This window comes from Ascidia mentula, chromosome 9 (genome assembly GCF_947561715.1).
Source record: "Ascidia mentula chromosome 9, kaAscMent1.1, whole genome shotgun sequence".
Taxonomy (NCBI): domain Eukaryota; kingdom Metazoa; phylum Chordata; class Ascidiacea; order Phlebobranchia; family Ascidiidae; genus Ascidia; species Ascidia mentula.
In genome coordinates, this window is record NC_138574.1 from 9,307,918 (window position 1) to 9,326,425 (window position 18,508).

Genomic DNA, 18,508 nt, shown 5'->3' on the forward strand with positions numbered 1-18,508 from the left:
GTGGATAATTGGTAATGAATATTTTAATGTTATTTTATAAACATAATATTTCAAGTTAACTCCATTCGTTTTTCTCCAGACTTAATTCCTATAAATTAGTATGTTAGAAACAAACTGAAAAAAGTAGGGCCAAAAAATTCCAACCAAACCCCTGCAAAATGAGCTATCCCAGGCCAGACAGACAGAGCGTGGCTTCAAACATCGACTATAAAGATGTTGTGGAGCTGGATGACCGACTCTCGGAAATGAATCTTCGTCGACAGTCCGTACCCAACGACGGCAATTGCTTTTACTCGGCAGTGGCCGATCAGCTCACTCTCCTGAGCAAGAACATGAACCACTATGACGTCAGAACCAAAGCCGTGACCTTCTTGCGCAAGAACGCGATCCTAGACGGTGTGAAGTGGGGTGGCGTCATCCATGGGGGTATCGGCGAGAGGCAGTATCTTCAGAAACAAGGCCTGGAGGGGGAATGGGCTGATGACGTCATGATCCAAGCCACTTCCTCGGCGCTGAACTACGTCATCAACATCGTGACGAAAGATGAGTGGATCCGCATCATGCCGGATGGAGTGAGATCGTACGGTGAGATATGGCTGGGAAGATTGAACGGAGCCAGCTATTTGAGCTTGCACAAGACCCGTGGCAAGGAGGTGAAAACCTTTGGCACGGTTCGTGAGTTCAGTTTGATTGACAGTGCGAAGCAAAATGGCGGGATTCTGAAAAACTACCAAACCTCTCAACCCAACTTGTACGAAACTGCTTTGGGTAAGTTTGTGTAGGTTTTCGATTGTGTGTTTTCTCCTTTCTCAAACCCCAATGTGATGGGGTTGTGGTTAGTTTGCTGCTATTAACTGACAAGAAGATTTTAAAACTCAATTCACCGCTCATCATATATGATGAAGTGCCTGTTTAAAGTATAAAAAGCAGCAACTTTGAGGGCATACATAAAGAGAGTAAAATGCGGCACGCTTGGTATTGTTCGCTTGTTTGTGTCGTAAAATCTAAAAAGGGCATAAAAAACTTTTTCGCCTGCATTGGAAGTTCTGTAAATACACAGTCAAGTCGTAAAACTCCTTGAGGGAAAAAAGGCGAAACGCTTTCCGCAATCTTTGTTCCATAGAAAAAGCCCCGGTGTCTGGTTAACGTTTAACTAAAGGCCTCCCATCTGAAAGACGGTGCAGAGATTTGTCTCTCATTCCGAGTTACGCGTCTTGGCGGGATATGTATATTTTTTGATCAATTTATTAAGGTGGAGACCCGCTACGACGAGACGTTATGAACGGACCAGGGATGAATCCCAGCGACCAATTTGATTTTGCTGACGAAGAACCTCTGATTGAGTGAGTACGAGTTGTTTATTACGAGTTTAAACATCGCAAGTCGCAGAAAATAACAAACCCGTTACAATGTTTGGGAATATGGTATCAGTTGGCACCTTGATACTTCGACCCAGAGCTTAAATTTGTAAAAATTTTCGCAACCAGCATTTTTTCAGCTGAATCAGTGCCTTGTTTGGTATTAGGATCGGTTGCAGTTACGTGGAACACGCGACGCTAAAATTCGTTGGTTTGGGAACAGTTTCGAATCTAACAATACTTTATTGGTGCTAAATATGTTGTGAAAGATTATAGTTTGAACAAATCTTGGCCTGGGAGTCTTGTCATTTTGGTCAAACCTTTAAGCAAGCAGGTTTTGTCTCGGGGATAATTTACGCACCTTTTACTTTGTAGTATATAAACTGTACGCGCAAATACCTTCTGATAATTGGCTACGTTTCGTGTTATTGAAAATGCATGAAGTGTATTATCCGTAGGCGATGTTTATTGGCCTATACTGCGTGTTTAGCAAACATGGACCATGAAACGATTTAATTGGACTCCATAAAGACAAAAACAACCAAAAACTGTATAACAGTTGTTATGTTGCAGTTGGCTCAATACGTCCTAGTTTGCTATGCTGGTGTACAAGCTTGTATGCTTGTTAGTAGTGTAATATGTGGTACGTATACATCAAAACGCAGCGATAATAACAAAATCGTTTACTTTCTACAGAGGTAATTTTCTCAAATGACCAGATTTACAAGCGAATCTACGTTTACCGCCTTATCGTCATCGCAATAAATTGCTTTGTTATTGGCGCGAGGCCACTGAAAGTTGACTCAAAACACACAAACTCGGCCGATCGCTACGTCACGCCGTTGTTTAACTTACCGTTTTGGCACAGATACAAAAATTTCAGTAATGCCTACTAGTGTAACGCCCATATTTGTTTGTGATAAGAGGTCACATTTCATAATCAAACTTTCTGCCGTTGCGAAACTAAATGCCAACGAGCAATGGGTCGGAAAAGAACGCATGTTATCACACTGTGTCAGCCTATCAGCAAACATGCACCTAAATTAGAAAAGCATTTAGTTTTGATTCAGGGTTATATATGCGCAACAACTTACAATTGCAATAATTTTGGTACTGCTTGAATCCACTAGATTGGTGCTAACTTTGTACAGTCACTTCTGGAAAACTGAATTTCTTTTAAAGTCTAACTGTTTGTCTCGGACCAAGTGCAAATTCACATTCACCCCTAAATGAATTAGCATAGAGACTGGGTTAGCTTTCAACTCATTGCTATTAATTTATATTTGGGTTTTCGTAAGCGTTGGACAAAATGTGGATTTGGTAACAATAGTCACGTGATGGGAGGAGTTGTTAAAATGTCAAATAAAGACTTTCACATGACATAAAACATTCCCAGCCACGCAAACTTGGACATAAACAATATAAATTCTGTTTCGTGTAACAAATTAAGGAAAAACGTACCTGCCAACCCAACCAAACTGCCTATTTTCTTTAGGGAGGATCTCCCAGAATTTGACAAATATTACTGCGAACCACCAGAAGATGATTCGAGAACGACCACAACCACCCTCAAGTTTTTCCAAAAGCTTTTTAAGCTGCTTTCCTACCTGATATTCGGCGGTTTTGTATTGGCTGGGGGCCTCGTAAACAAGGTATGCACTTAATTGGTCTTTTTTTCTTTTCCAATCTTTGACGGGGAGAGTCGGTAAAATGTGCTTACATTTTCTGCGATACTACATTGTGTGACATCTTATTAATAACGCAATTTCGAAGTATACCGGAATAGGGAGGCCCAGGACGCATTATTCCCCAAAAAAGTCAACATGGTTTGTGTACATGTGTCGGGAATTTATACCACGCAACAAATAAGATCGGTCTTAAATGTTGGTCAAAGTGACATGTAGTCCACATATGTACGTGACAATTTGCACAAATGACAGGTTTTGCTGAATTTCATGAGCTTTCATTGCAATGATTGACAAAGACTTGTTAATATCAACTCACCTCAGATATTTTTTAACGACTTTGACCTCTAAAACATAACCTCACAAAATATCTCGTGCAAACAAACCTTCTGTGGCAACGGACAAATTAATCAGCGCGTCAGCCTTCATCAATGTTTGCCGACCTATTGACGCGTTGTACGAGAAACGCTGCTGGTGTTGCCCAATTACAACTAACTTAGCGTTTATCAAATGGTATTTGCGTTTACTGCATAGCAGTGAATTGCTATTTTAATTTACAGGTAGGCGAATAGCTAGCATAGAAACTATTACCGTATTTTTTAAACCAATAAATAAAAAGAGAGTTTCAGCTTGCCATAAACCCACATAAACAAGTCACCTGTGTTTAAACGGTGAAAAAGTTTTCCTGGATTGAACAGTTTCGCCGAAAGTGAAGCAACGCAAAATTTGCCAAATATTTGCTGTCCCCTGTGTCGTAGCCGACAGACCGCAGACTATCAGCAAACAAATGTTTCTTCCAACAGGCTTGTGTGCTGGTTCTTGGAAACAGTGCGAAAGTTTACGTGCGTTCCAATGGTGACAATGACGAAGATCTCAAAGAGCACGACGTGTTGAGAGCGTGGTCCTACATTGTCTTGCTGTGCATGATGTTGTTGCCAGAGGTGCTCACTATGGGTTACAGCATGTACAGAATCATCATGAAAAAAGAGAGTCCTCTTGAGATGTCAACATTCCTATGGGTGGGTAATTATTTGGATTACACGTTTAAATACCTTACGAAACTATTGCAGTTTTCCACAATATAATACCCACTTTTTGCGACTGCAAACAAACTTAAGCGCATTACTTGAGATGCCTTGATCTTGGTGGAAAAGGATGAATAAAGATACCATTTTTTGCAGGGCGGTCTTTGGGAGTTACTAAGCGCATTTGGCGAAGCCATCATCTTCATCAAAGTCCTGCCGTACCTGGACGCAACATACGCAAGCCTGGCTTTTCCCTTGATGACCTTCATTCCAATATGTATCGATATTCATGCAAAGTTCATATCGATTTCCCACAACAGACACAGAGCAACTCAGCCACATATAAGATACAAGAGATATAGGGGGTTGGCCTTGGCCATATTGGCATTTGTAAGTTCACGGACTTCCTAATACAAAGTGCTTTATGTTTCTCAATGGCAGAACTGAATCAGTTTAATGTTGACTTTGGTATACTTCCGAAAACCACTAGAATGTAATTCTTTGTGTCGTATAGTCCATTATTGTCCTTAAAAGCAACTTTTCTGTATCCATTTAGCTTCTTCAAACCGGTGGACTTATTACCTGCTTTGGTGGACTATTTACACATAAGCACAATGTGACTCAAGAAAACGGGCCGAACATAACAGGAGTGACCAACAGCTTCCAGTTTCTCAACTATAACTACACGTACATATGGGCATTCGTAGGTAAAGAAAACATACATATCCATTATTTATGAGAAAATATGTTTTTTGGGTTAAAAGCTATTGACTTTCGTATGAGACAAATATATTTCGCTATGAAGCATCGTCAGTGTATGTAAAAGCAACATAAAACGAGTAAGTTCACACCTACTAAAAGCTCATCTGTACACTGCCGTTAACATTAACATGCCCAATGGTTGAAATATCGTTTTACTCAATATATTTCTCATACACTTGAAACATACACTTGACAATTGATTTTTGGAAATTAACAAACCTTTTTAAAGGTTTTATTCTTGCTTCCTGTCGCTACTGGGAGAACTTCGTCACCGGAGATTTTGACTTCCCATTTGGATTCAAAATCGAAGCGCATAAACTGCAGGAGAAGATTGACCACAGCCGGTTCCGATTTTCCTTCCTTACGTCCCTGATCAAGTCAGGCGTTTTGGTCGGCTTCACATTTCTCACCTTCGTGGTGCTTGAGGATGAAACGTACCACAGCTCGCTTACCACCGCAGATAAGGCTGAAGAAAGATACGCAAAGGTAGTCGGGTTACTGTCGGTGCAACTCGGCCCTAAAAGGTTGGTGTCTATTGCTTTGGAAAAAATTCCTTGTATTGGGGGCTTTACGTTGTATGAGTATTTAAGATAAGTGGAAATGAGTATAGGTACCTATGCCCATCGAATGTTATGTTGAGAAATAGAAAAATTTATATGCTACGTTTTCCATTTATTTACATTCACCTAACCGTCGAAAATATCTATTCTAAACATTTTTTGTGATCAAACTTTTTTGTTTTCAAGAAATTTAGGTTTACTGATAATTAATGTGGAGTGCTCATGTAGCGAGGCAAGCTGACAAAAATATATGTTATGCAACTCTGTTTCGTTATCGTTAACTAAGTGCATTTTAAAAAACAGGTGGCTAATTTTGCAATCCCTGCTGTACGTGTTCGCGACGCAAGCTTGCTGTTCCCTGGCGGCATTTTTCTTCGCACGAGTCGCTTGTCTCACAATCATACAGCGTGAGGCTTATGCTTTTCCTGCTGTGCTGGTCACACCCATCATATCTGCCCTGACGGCTGCTGTGGCGGTTTTTAAGTGGGATAACAAAGCCAGTAGTCTCAACGGCCTGCTAAGCTATGTTGGTAAGATGATTTATGCTGTTAGTAACATTTTAATTGGTTGATATACACGATAAAATGATTAATCATATAATACAAGTTCCCGTAACAAACTAAATTAACTGTTAAAATGCGACACATGTGCAGTAGGGTTGTACACAGCTACTCAACACCTATAATAATATTGCGTTTCCATAATTGCCATGTTTTTTTAAGATTCCATCCGATTCATTTGTTCAATTTGTACAATCAACTTTGGCAGGTTTAGCGAACGAATACAGGAATTTAGTCTATTACATCGACTGGAACGCGTACATCCCACCTACTTGGTCAAAAGACTCTGCACAAGGAGAGATGATTGGTGTGGTGATCGTTGGTTTGGCGCTTGGATGGTTAGCAACCATTCTCTTTTCCTTGTTTATCTGGAAACCAACTCAAAATCGACTGGAAAGGTAGTTTAAGTTTCATAATCAGATTCACGAGTCCAAACAGTAAAAAACAAAATTTTTAAAAAAATGCATGTTGCTGTATTCCTGTCATAAAAGACCAGGAATCACAAAATTTTAGCAAATTGAAAATTTTTTTATACAATTTATTTTATTTAAAAGCCTTCAGAGCAAAAATAAATTGTAGAGACCGGTTTGCAATCTCCACAGGAAAAACAAAATGGCTGGTCATGGCTTAATCATTTTCATTTGCACAGAACCGAAGTGTTGTTCGTAAAGGCAGTGTATGCGGGACCAGTCATCGACCAAGTTCTCATGATAAACAGAAGGCAGTTCGAGAAAGTCTACGCCAAGAGCAAGGCCAAGAAAGACGAGGAAGATGAGAAGAAACGAAGCATTTCACGAAGGTGAGACTGAACACGTGTGTTTGGATTTTGCCCTCCTGAGCAAAGTTTTAAAGAAGTTTTGAATGTAACTGCTGGTTGACACATACCAAACTCATGACTTGGCTAAATTCCATAAATTGTATTAATCACTGATATTAACATATTTGTTTTCGTACTTGCAGAAGTATATGCTAAAAACAACATTGTGTTTTTGTATTATTTACTCCATCTATAAAGAAACGGCTTGTACTTAACATAATTTTTCGACAAAAACTTCCAGTAATTCAAGATCGACCCGTCGTCGATTCTCTCGGCGTCTAACAATGTCCAGAAGTCACAAGTTCACGCCTCAACTATTTCTCTGCGCCACCATGTGGCACGAAACCGAGCAGGAAATGACACAGATTCTGACGTCACTCATGAGGTTAGTAACTGCGCAACTCCAGACTTAAATAAATAGATACTGTAGATATTCCGAACCGCATCGTCAAACTTCAGAGTTGGTTGTGTACTAAGGGAATTTCCAAACCATAAATTCAGCTCAGGACGAAAAACCACATTCTACCATAAATCCAGCATGGGACGAAAAACCACATTCTACCATAAAACTGCTCAACTGAAATAAAAAATATATCCGAACCACAAAATTAGATGCGCATCTTATCAAGAAGTGGACGCCAGGTTATTAAATGTTGTATCGCGATGTCCCTGTCGTTTACCTGAACATTGATGTACAGAGTTTGCTGAATCAGCTCCCATTTATGTTTGTTAATATAAAGGGGGAATGTACACCAACGTGGCGTGTTTATGGCTGTGTAAATTTGGTTAGTGGGGATGAACGGGAAGCTATAATTTACAACTGCATACCACTGAGTTTAAAGACAAAATAAATGCTGCAACTAAAATTGGTTTGCAGCAAACTATTTAATATAACGTTACTTTAAACGTCAAAATTTCGGTATATTTATAATCTTTGCAATAATATTGTTTCTCAATAGAACCAAGTTATTTTGCTGCATTCTAAACTAGTTCTTTGCTATAAACAGGTTGGACAGAGATCAAGGCAGTCGTCGTGGTAACAGCACCACAGATCCTGACTACTACAACTTTCAAGTCCATGTTCTGTTTGACGACGCAATGGAAAGGACAAAAGATGGGGAAACCAAAACAAACCGTTTCGTTCACCAACTCTGTGAACTTATACCTCTTGCTGCAAAGTTAGTAATTCTGCATGATTGTCACACACAACCTATTTTGTTACAGGTTTCTGCACATGGTGTAACGGCATTTCAACATAGTAGCCTACAGCGCATGTATAAACTTGTCATATCAATTAACGAACGGAAAAATATTTGTTTCTGTGGAAAATACCAGTAAAACTGCATACTCTGTTCTGCATTGACCTGGTTATAGCGTACCTTGAACACATAACAGTAATCGAGTTTCTTTACATGGCAAACCAGCCTGAAATCGAAAACAGTTAATTTTAGGTATTGTTTAAAACTAGGCTAATCTTTATTCAATAGCAAAGTGGAATTGGGAAGAGGTTACGACCTTCCTCCTCCAGTTATTTATCCCACTCCCTACGGAGGAAGATTGGAGTTCATTCTTCCGCACGGAAACCTGATGGTGGTTCACCTCAAGGACAAGGAAAAGATCAGGTGATATTTTTGTGTTTTGCATATTTTGATAACATTTTCCTGGTTCATGTTTGCTGCTAAGTTTTAATTTGGGGGTTAACGTTTATCACACGAAAATCACAACCCTCTATGAAATTCCAATTATGAAAAATCCAACTCGACAAACTGATTCAACACGTAATTTTAAATAGACATCGCAAGCGTTGGTCTCAGTGCATGTACATGTACTACATTCTCGGCTATCTGCAAGCGACAAAGAAGGCATATAAGCTTGAAGACGTTTTCCTCTTGGCCCTTGACGGGGATGTCGACTTTCAGCCAAACGCTGTCCTCTTGCTGTTGGATCGAATGAAACGTAATCCTGACGTTGGTGCCGCGTGTGGAAGAATTCATCCAACTGGTCTGTGCATTTTAACCACTTTAACATTTAGCTTTAGCATAAATGTTTCATAACATGACATGTTGCGAAGGTTCCGGTCCTGTGGTATGGTTCCAAAAATTCGAGTACGCCGTGGGCCATTGGCTCCAAAAGACCGCCGAACACGTGCTGGGATGTGTGCTCTGTAGTCCCGGATGTTTCAGTATGTTTCGTGGTGCCTCTCTGGTCGACGTTAATGTGATGAACAGGTACACGACCAAAGCGACCGAAGCCCTTCACTATGTACAGTGGGATCAAGGTAATAGTTATGTAAAATTGCCATTCGGTGTTTTCATAAAGAATGTAAACAGGGTCCAAGTATTGATTGATTACAACCAAACACGGGGTGAAGTGTCGTTTATTAATTCACTATATTTTGGAATACTTTGCTATAGTTGATATCAGCACGTAACCCACACCGCCATGGACAAAGCCTGGCATTCACTTCTTTCGGTATCATTCCTGTCACTTCACATTTACAGCGTCATAACAATAGGAATTGTACAAGCAAAACGACGTTTGCGACTAGTTTCTTTTCAAGTGTGTTGACGATCCTTTCCATACGCGATACGTTGGGGCAAGGCTAAAGCTAGTTGTATTTGCAATTCCGAGTTGCTAGGGACCCCGTGACTGGGATTAATGATTACGCAACCAATGTTTAATTTAGGTGAAGACCGTTGGCTCTGCACACTGCTGCTAAAACAAGGATGGAGAATTGAGTACAGCGCTGCATCCGATTCCTTCACGTTCGCCCCAGAGGAGTTCAAGGAGTTTTACAACCAGAGAAGAAGGTCTTTACTGTTTGATTTCCACTTTTATGTGTTCAGTACGGAATCATACACCTTTTGCACAAATCACCATTTTTTCAATAATGCATGTTTAGTCACAACTTTTTTGCCAGCCATCTTGGTAAGATTTGTAAACAAAACTCAGAAAAAGAGATTTTAAACCGCCTGGTCGACCTCTAATCTATAGAGTCAAAGTCCGTTGTTAGAATTACCGCCGATGCGCCAATGGCTTCCAGGTCAATGACAAAGCAAATATATCTTACATGACAGGTGGGGCCCGTCGACAATGGCAAATATCTTCGATATCCTGATGGACGCAAAACTGACTGTTACCAACAACACCTATATTTCGTGGGGGTACATAACCTACCAGGTACACCAGCAACAAGTTACAGCTTCTGATATAATAGAGCCACATGAGAGTGGTGCTTGTAGTGTATAAAGTAAAAAGTACAGCACTGAAAACGTAACCACCAATTGTCCAAATTTATTTTATCAAATCTTTCTATTGTATCAGTAAACGTTAGTAAATTTCTGTTTGGTTTCAACGAGCTTGAGAATTGATTCTGGGAATCATTTCCCATTCTGTTGCAATTTGGCCCTGAAGATTTCCAAGACTGAACGATTTTAACCTGAAACGAAAGTTTCTTAGACAGTTGGTTTCAACAAGTTCTTTATTTTGTAGATCGGACTGATGATTTCGTCTATCCTGGGACCGGCCACAGTGATTATGATAGTACAGGGAGCTTACCAGTATGTCTTCAGTTGGAGTGCAATAGTATCCTTGATCGTTTCTTTGATTCCCGTCATCATTTTTATCATTTTATGTTACACGACAAGTTCGGACACACAGGTTGGTGAATTAAAGACCATATTGTATAATCTGGCCTACCTTTAACTGATTTGCCGCGTAGCTTAACGAGAACACAATGGGACCAAAGTTGAAAATGTCGAAACACCAAGCACGTTGATGCGTTTGTGGTGATGTTGGCCAAGGTCGCCAATATAGTAAAGCTTTAAAATACAAGCCTTTCAAAGCCCTCGACACTGCAAGACTTGAATTCTGAACTTAAACTTTCATGACACAATCGTTTTATCCCATTGTATACGGTGTAGTACTTGCTTAAAAAAGACAGGACTTAAAGACAAAAAAAGACAATTTTTTTAGTTTAGAGAAAATTGCATTGTGTTTACTTGGATCATAAATTCAGCTTGTTCAAAATAATTGGAAATTGCATCCAACCAAGCGAAGAAAAAATCTTTAATATCACCCAAGACTTTTGTTATCCCGCAACGTAGAGCGCTATTTACTTAAGTCGTGATATATCGAATTAATCATAAAAGTTTGGCAGAACGTCCGCGATGATGTAAGTTGAAAATGTCAAACTGGCCAACGGAAGGCACGGGTACCTTCTTAACGCAGGTCAGAGTTTATTTAGAAGGCGTATCCCGCTGAAAAGCCATAAAATGGACATCATGGCGAGGAAATTTAAAAGGCAGAAGCTTTGATAAAGAGTATGAATTGAGCCTGCTTTGGAATTTGCGGAATGTTACTATTTTAACGTAACTGTTTACACAAGGATGTTCCCGATAAACAGATTTTTCGCGATAAATTACTCGGGATTTAAAGCTAGAATGCTACAAAATACATTTGCAATATCGCTCTGAACGCGTTTGAACAAAAATATATGCACGAAAAGTTGGCACTCTTTGTTCATTTCGATGTATGACAAGGTGACGCATGTCAATACTGTTTCCTGAATCATTAACCTTGGATTTGGCCAATAATACTTTCTTTGTTGTTTTGATCGGTGTTACCAGGTCGTAACTAAGGTTGTAAACAATAAAATTCGCCCGTGAAGTTGCGATTATTTGTAAACCCATAAAACCGTTGCAACGCAAACCTTGGGTTTCTTTTTGTGACAAACGCAAACGGCTTTCTGTCCTTTTATGACTGGTCGGGATGCAAACAAGCAATAAGAACAAAGTTCGTCCGGTTGCTAGTTCCAGCTCCTACGTGTGCTTGCGGTAACATTCGGGTATTTTCCAGTCTCTAATCACGCATTGCGGTCAAAACTCCCCCTACAAGTTGAACCGAAATAAACCCCCGTTTTTATCTAAAGCATTTCTTTGGGAAATATACGTCGCGTCGGTTTGCTCTCACAAAGCGCTGGTAAATGTTTAACGCCCGACCTTGTCTGCAATTATCAATTCTTCATGGTTCACCCTCTTGACTAGGAACTCACGGCGTTGCCACAATTCCCACCTTATGGAAACACTAATTTGTTCAAGTGATGACAAATCGTTCGCCATTACTCCTCGTCAAGTCCCCACAGAGTCTTTCGGCATAGCCGCGTAGTTGCGCAAGACATATGTGTATTTGTGCAGCTTTGTGTGTCTGTTAACATGTTCTGAATTTTACTTCGGCGTTGTGACCTGCGACGTATGAATTCAAACATTGACGGTTCAACATATGTTTGTATTTGTATTTGTGGGGAGTAATCCCAACTTTAGTCGTAAACTTCTTATTTAAAAGCTGTATTAATTCAGCGTCCATACGGCTGTGCCAACTTCAACCGATAAAATTAAACTTTTTAAGCCACCAATTTTGTGTTAGGTTGCGGTTGCTGGTATTTTGACAATCCTGTACGCTTTGGTGATGATGGCAGTCATTGTGGGCGTAATTGGAGCTATGGTTACCACAGGTACGTTGCACTGTCCGTGAAAATGTAGCGAAGGAGCAGGTAAACCTATGCCAAGCGAAGAAGCAGAAAGTGTTTGCACAACCTTTTGTCATCTCGAAAAAAAATTAATTAAAAGGTTTCGCCGGTAACGCGCTGACATGTTGTATGGATGAGTGCAGTGTCAACACGCTTTATCAACTCCATGCGTCGATGCTCAAGCAAACATAGCTTGGTATGGGGTGTAAGATTACTCTTTCAGGGTACAAAGTCAAACCTGATTTCCTACCCCTAACCAACGATTTTTATGCTTTTAATAAAGTGGAATACATTCATTTCTGCAGTAATTCTCGACCCCAATAGTTTGTTCATGATTTTGCTGGTGGGTCTTTACGCCTTTACCGGCATCGTCCATCCTCAAGAGATGATGTGTCTTATCCACGGCGTTCTGTACTACCTGTGCGTCCCATCTGCCTTTATTTTCCTGATGGTGTACAGGCAAGTCCAAATCAACTGTGTGGTTTAAAGGAATACGTATATAAATATATATATTTTTGGTGTAGTTTGACAAACATGAACAACGTTTCGTGGGGAACGCGTGAAGTGAAGAAGATAGAAGTGGAGCAAGATGAATCCGCACATACAGCTTTGGAAGTAAGAAGACCCCACTTTTTCGTCACATAGTACTTACTTTCGCAACAGCTATCTTTAGTCTGTGTATCGATCCCTACAACACCACACTTGATACAGACGTAACACCAAAGAAAAGGCACTATTTCGGAAGCTTAAATCATGATTTGTATTTGACAAGATATTTCCTATCTACCATTTTGCCTCCTTGTTGGTTATAATAGACTCCCATTTAGTGTCAGAAATGGTAACACAGCAGTTTACAAACAAAACTATGTAAAGCATTTGAGAGTACAAATCGGTAAATTTGTTTGTGTATGATGCAAAACCTATACAAGCAAACCGTATTGGGTTAAAATGTCAAGATACATCATTTGAGTTGTAGTTGTTGATTCTTTTCTTTCATGACGTTCACAAGGTTCTTACTTTATTATCTCCACAGCAAGTTGCAAACAAACCCTTGGGTAAAAGTATGCAGATCGGACCGAAGGGACCATCAATCTACGACGCCCCAGCTTCGTCGGAAGGCTACTATAGTTGCGGGCTTGGAAACATGTGTCAATGCGCCCTATGCATTACACCCAAACCTGTATACATTCCTGTGCCTCAAAGCGAACCCAAGACGCAACAACCGCAAATGAACCGGAGACCGACCATGGCGCGGCGAGCAACACTGGCACAAAATCCATCCCTTTATCGCAAATACAGCCAGGCCAAGCAACAGCAAATAACGGGTAATGCTTTTTGAAATCCTTTGAAGGAATGATCAAATTATATTGCTTCAGAATGGAAATTAAAATTGTTGGCGAGTGTCTGAGTAAATGTTTGTATCTTCCAATGCAAAAATACAAACGATGTTGATAAATTAGGCATATGTTCCTCTGTTCAAAATAATCCAACGAACTGGTTACAACGAATTGTAGACTTACTAAAAATGGCAAAACTGTAACAAAGACATAACGCCTTTTTGCAATTAGGTATCGACCAGAACCAAATGGAAAGGCGCCTCAGCACACGAATGTCCGTCCATCAGCTGAGAAGAATTAGTAACCGACTTGGATCTAACATTACAACAGCAAGTGTCAGGAAAATGTCACAGTAAGACCAAACACTGTTTGTTACATTTTGCATCAGATCCACTATCCACTACAACCCAGTAATACAAACAAGTTCAAAGCCTAAATAATTAATATTGTGGTTTATACCATGTATTACAATTTATTGATATTACATGTAAAAGAGCTTATGATCACACGAAAGTGCCAAACATAAGCTATTTGTCATTTCTCTGTCCTATGTGTAAAAAAATTGCTTTGGCAGACATCACAGACGAATGTCGAGACGTAGCACAACAACCTTTGCAAAACAGGCAGGCGAACAAACTTCTGAACAAGCAGAACAACTTGCACGAGAACTGGATGAAGAAATGCCACAGGTATAAAAACAAATATAAAACAACAACTGAAATTGTATGAAGTATCAGATACCTTTTTTATGTATATAGCTTGCTGCACTGACAAGCAGTTACAGAGGTAAAGTTTTATTCCTTAGTCATGTTTTTATTCTGCTTTAGACTATGGATGACGTAGATCTGGAATTCGATGACGAGGAGGATGAAGAAGTTGGTGACGAACGTCTTCTGGAGGAAGGAGACGAAATGTTGTATTGGGTAATGGACGGACCGCTTGAGGAAGGAGTGATTGAGTGAGTCAAAGGATTAACGCGTACTTTTAGTTGGCCTTTTTTGTCTCATTTTTACCACACTGAAGTTTGAACCCATGTCCTGGCCACGAATCCCAATCAGTTTTTTTCTTGGTATATGGGTCGGGCGCTTGACCAACGCTGCCAATCACCTCTTTAAATGGTTGTGAATACCATGTGTAGGCACGAGCACCAAGCTGGAGCCCTTATTTATCAAAAGGCCGTATGCTGGCATTATTAAGGTTGTAAAAGTGGAAGCAGCTTTATTGCTAATGAATAAATTTTTGGGAGTTTGATTATTATAATCGAATTTATAAATTTTATGTTGTGAGGTAATTTGTGCATTCGTATAGGTTATATGCAAGGTTTTCATTCATTCCAATGATTCCATGCCCCCATATAACACATTTGATTTTAGATACTTGGATGACGAAGAACGTGAATTCTGGAAATACTTGATCAAAAAATACCTTTACCCTCTTGACGAAGACAAAGCTGAAAAACTCAGAATCAAAAGTAAGCACAGGATTACGAGGCAGTCTCACAAAATTACCTACTGATACTGCTGTGTATTGTAAGCTAAAATTTATTTTTTGCAGATGACTTGAAAGATCTTAGGAACAAAATGACTGGGGCATATTTCTTGGCTAACGCTCTGTGGTTAGTCCTGAACTTCGCACTGCAACTTACCATCACCGATATCGCCATTAGCTTTGTCATTGAAGGAACAGTTGTTTCTGTAAGTAGAGACGATAGTGGGTTTTGTTGAGTAATGATTAAATGGGAACAATAAAATATTATTCTGTGGGAATTCAGGGTATTTCGGTTCGGCTAAAGTTTTAATATTTTGTATTCAGGTAAATCCAGTCTCCTTCCTCTTCTTGCTCTTTTTCCTGGTCATTCTTGTCATCCAGTTCACTTGCATGTTGGCTCACAGGTCAGACTCCTAAAAAACTCAGATAAGAATGCGTTTTTTAACAACAACGTTGTATGCTGTATGTTGGTTGTTAACGACACAATTCCCAACACATTATAATGTGTTTACACTTCGGCACACACTTTACATAGGATATAATCCTTTCAATGCAGAACCGTAAAAACTGTACAACAGGCCACTAACACAAAAGACATGTTTGAAGTCGGGTCGTTTTAATGAATATGGCCCCCTAAATGGGAAGTAATTGGACAAGTAGACCCACACTCCAGATGTTTAACAACTTTCGAAACAGTTTAAAATAGGCATTAAATTAACGACTGCATTCTTTCGACGTTTCGTCTGCCATACGTTTGAAATGTGGTACCAAGTTACCAAACACTGATGAAGTCTGGTCATATGGCAGATGAAACGTAAAAAGAATGCAGTCGTTAATTTTATGCCAGAAAATCAGTCTATTTTAAATTGTAATATGCCCGGCAGCAATAGAAGCACAACTTTCCAAACGTTTGATACTTTTTCGTAAAACTACTACCAATATATATTGTTGCACACTAGTTCGCAAAAAGTTTTGTCATAGAAATAACGCAGTATATGCTGGACAAATTCGTGAATATATTTGGTTTGTATGCAGATGGTTTTTTAACAACAACGTTGTATGTCCTACTGTATGTTGGTTGTTAACGACACAATTCCCCAACACATTGTAATGCGTTTACATTTCGGCACACACTTTACATTGGATATAATCCTTTCAAAGCAGAACCCTAAAAACCGTACAACAGGCCACTAACACAAAAGACATGTTTGAAGTCGGGTCGTTTTAATGAATATGGCCCCCTAAATGGGAAGTAATTGGACAAGTAGACCCACACTCCAGATGTTTAACAACTTTCGAAACAGTTTGAAATAGGCATAAAATTAACAACTGCATACTTTCGACGTTTCGTCTGCCATACGTTTGAAATGTGGTACCAAGTTACCAAACCCTGATGAAGTCTGGCTGTATGGCAGATGAAACGTAAAAAGAATGCAGTCGTTAATTTTATGCCAGAAAATCAGTCTATTTTAAATTGTAATATGACTGGCAGCAATAGTAGCACAACTTTCCAAACGTTTGATACTTTTTCGTAAAACTACCACCAATATATATTGTCGCACACTAGTTCGCAAAAAATTTTGTCATAGAAATAACGCAGTATATGCTGGACAAATTCGTGAATATATTTGGTTTGTGTGCAGATGGTCCACAGGTCTACACCTTCTCTCAGTAACTTCGTTGAAATGGAATGATGCGCGTGATGGTCTGCAGAATACAAAAACTGGGGATGTAAGTCTCGTTCTACAGCTGTAGTTTAAACCTGTTTGCTTCAAATAGAAGTGTAACTTAATCCTTATATTTAGAATTTCTCCGCATGCTAGGCCTATTACCTGTATTATCGTATCAAGCAAGTTTCTTACATGTACAGACGTTGACCAGTCGAGAATAACTTATATTTTATTTAGCTTTTTTGTCTTCTTGGGCAATTACAGCACTACATAAAAATGACACTGATTCGTTTTCTATCAATTATCTTTTCAATTGTTTCAGATCGAACGCGAAACTAGGAAACGCGAAAGGCAAAAGCACATGAAAAAAGTAAACGGGATGATAGCCAGCGACCCAGAAGATCCAATGACGTCGATTGGTCAGGAGCAAACAACTGCGGAAAACTTCTCATTTAAACGAAACGGCGGGTTGGTGCTTTCTTTGAAATATTTTGCTAAATAAAAACATGTTTTTTTTCGAAAACAAACAAGATTTTGATGGCAAGGCCTACATGTAGACAGCAACCTTTTTAGGCTATACGTTTTCAACGAAGACATAATACATCTATATGCACAATTTTGGGTAAATTTAAGGTGTTCCCAGAACTGAAAAGCGTTTATGAAAAGTGTAAGCGAACTATACGTATACATAGGTATACCGTATCTGCTTTTTCCTTGTAGTGTTAAAAGAGCAATAAGTAACGATCTCTAATTTTTTTTCACGAACAGGAAGAGCGAAGGTTACGTTAATGACACATACGATGATGCCGGGCCAAGCGGGAGTACGTCCAGCGATTCAGATTCTGAAGATCCGTATGAAACACTTCCCGGCGTCGAATCTGGTCGTTTCAGGTCTCCCATGAACACGTGGAGCAAACAATTCACAAACACAAAGTAATGCGATGAGCTTTTATGTTACAAACTTTAGTGCTGACGTGAACTTCAGTGCCAAAGTCGTGTTTCAGGCTTAGGATTTTATGTTATATGACAGTGATTCGCAACCTTTATGTGGTTGGGTACCACCTGCAGATAAAAAAAGTTCGACGTGTACCATCCAGTAGAATGTTACACAGTTACCAAGGGGATGAAGTAACAAACATTTTGAGATCACTTACGATTGTATAAATTCGAACTATATCCACAAATTACGGAAAGATGTTCGCGTACCACCTAGAATGCCGTGGCGTACCACTAATGGAAAATCTTCATGTCGTTTGCGTGTAGGCCTGGTTTGCCACCTAAGTCGGAACCACCCATCGACATGGGCTTGTTCAGTGACTCCAAGTCCAAGCTGGTGCGAGATGATCAGAGTCAACCATCCATTTTCAGCGGCGCAGCTGCAGACGACATAATGGAACAGCATATTAACGACGAACACAAAGTAAGATTCGCAACGACAGGCAACGACAGCGCAGATGAGGGGAATACCCAGTTTTAAAAACTTTGTGCCTGATTCGTTCCGTTGTTTTTCTTGTATTTTTGGCACTTATAGTCGAGCAGTTTGTGAAGTACGTTCTTGTAAATAATTCTTTTTTTTGCTATTACGCTTTCACCATAAAAATTTCTGTCATTTTCATTAGCGCGCTCTATCGTCATGTAAAGTGTGTTGTGTTTTATGGCAGACTTCGCGTCAATACTTCAAAGCAAAACTCAAAAATATGTATATGTAGCATTTATAGA

General features: G+C 39.6%; 1 protein-coding gene across 1 annotated transcript; it reads left to right on the forward strand.

Moving 5' to 3' along the window:
• The first annotated feature begins 230 nt into the window (after nucleotides 1-230).
• On the forward strand, nucleotides 231-18,266 carry LOC145913266 (uncharacterized). The gene is made up of 32 exons (XM_083000863.1): nucleotides 231-768; nucleotides 1,253-1,343; nucleotides 2,854-3,010; nucleotides 3,847-4,062; nucleotides 4,225-4,458; nucleotides 4,625-4,775; nucleotides 5,060-5,358; nucleotides 5,677-5,920; nucleotides 6,159-6,348; nucleotides 6,600-6,749; nucleotides 7,009-7,152; nucleotides 7,775-7,945; nucleotides 8,255-8,389; nucleotides 8,560-8,768; nucleotides 8,839-9,045; nucleotides 9,454-9,577; nucleotides 9,845-9,947; nucleotides 10,260-10,427; nucleotides 12,192-12,279; nucleotides 12,600-12,753; nucleotides 12,819-12,909; nucleotides 13,328-13,619; nucleotides 13,863-13,983; nucleotides 14,206-14,320; nucleotides 14,459-14,589; nucleotides 15,005-15,102; nucleotides 15,186-15,325; nucleotides 15,444-15,523; nucleotides 16,763-16,850; nucleotides 17,112-17,257; nucleotides 17,558-17,722; nucleotides 18,053-18,266. The coding sequence occupies exons 1-32, from the start codon at nucleotides 246-248 to the stop codon at nucleotides 18,264-18,266; spliced, it is 5,439 nt and encodes a 1,812-aa protein (XP_082856989.1). The 5' UTR covers nucleotides 231-245.
• Nucleotides 18,267-18,508: the final 242 nt, after the last annotated feature.

Bases quoted from the DNA above. Each gene is read 5' to 3' on its own strand.
- LOC145913266 (XM_083000863.1), top strand. From the start codon at position 246: ATGAATCTTCGTCGACAGTCCGTACCCAACGACGGCAATTGCTTTTAC. The intron at 4,063-4,224 runs GTGGGTAATTAT...CATTTTTTGCAG, and splicing joins AGATGTCAACATTCCTATGG to GGCGGTCTTTGGGAGTTACT. The intron at 5,359-5,676 runs GTGTCTATTGCT...TCGTTAACTAAG, and splicing joins AACTCGGCCCTAAAAGGTTG to TGCATTTTAAAAAACAGGTG.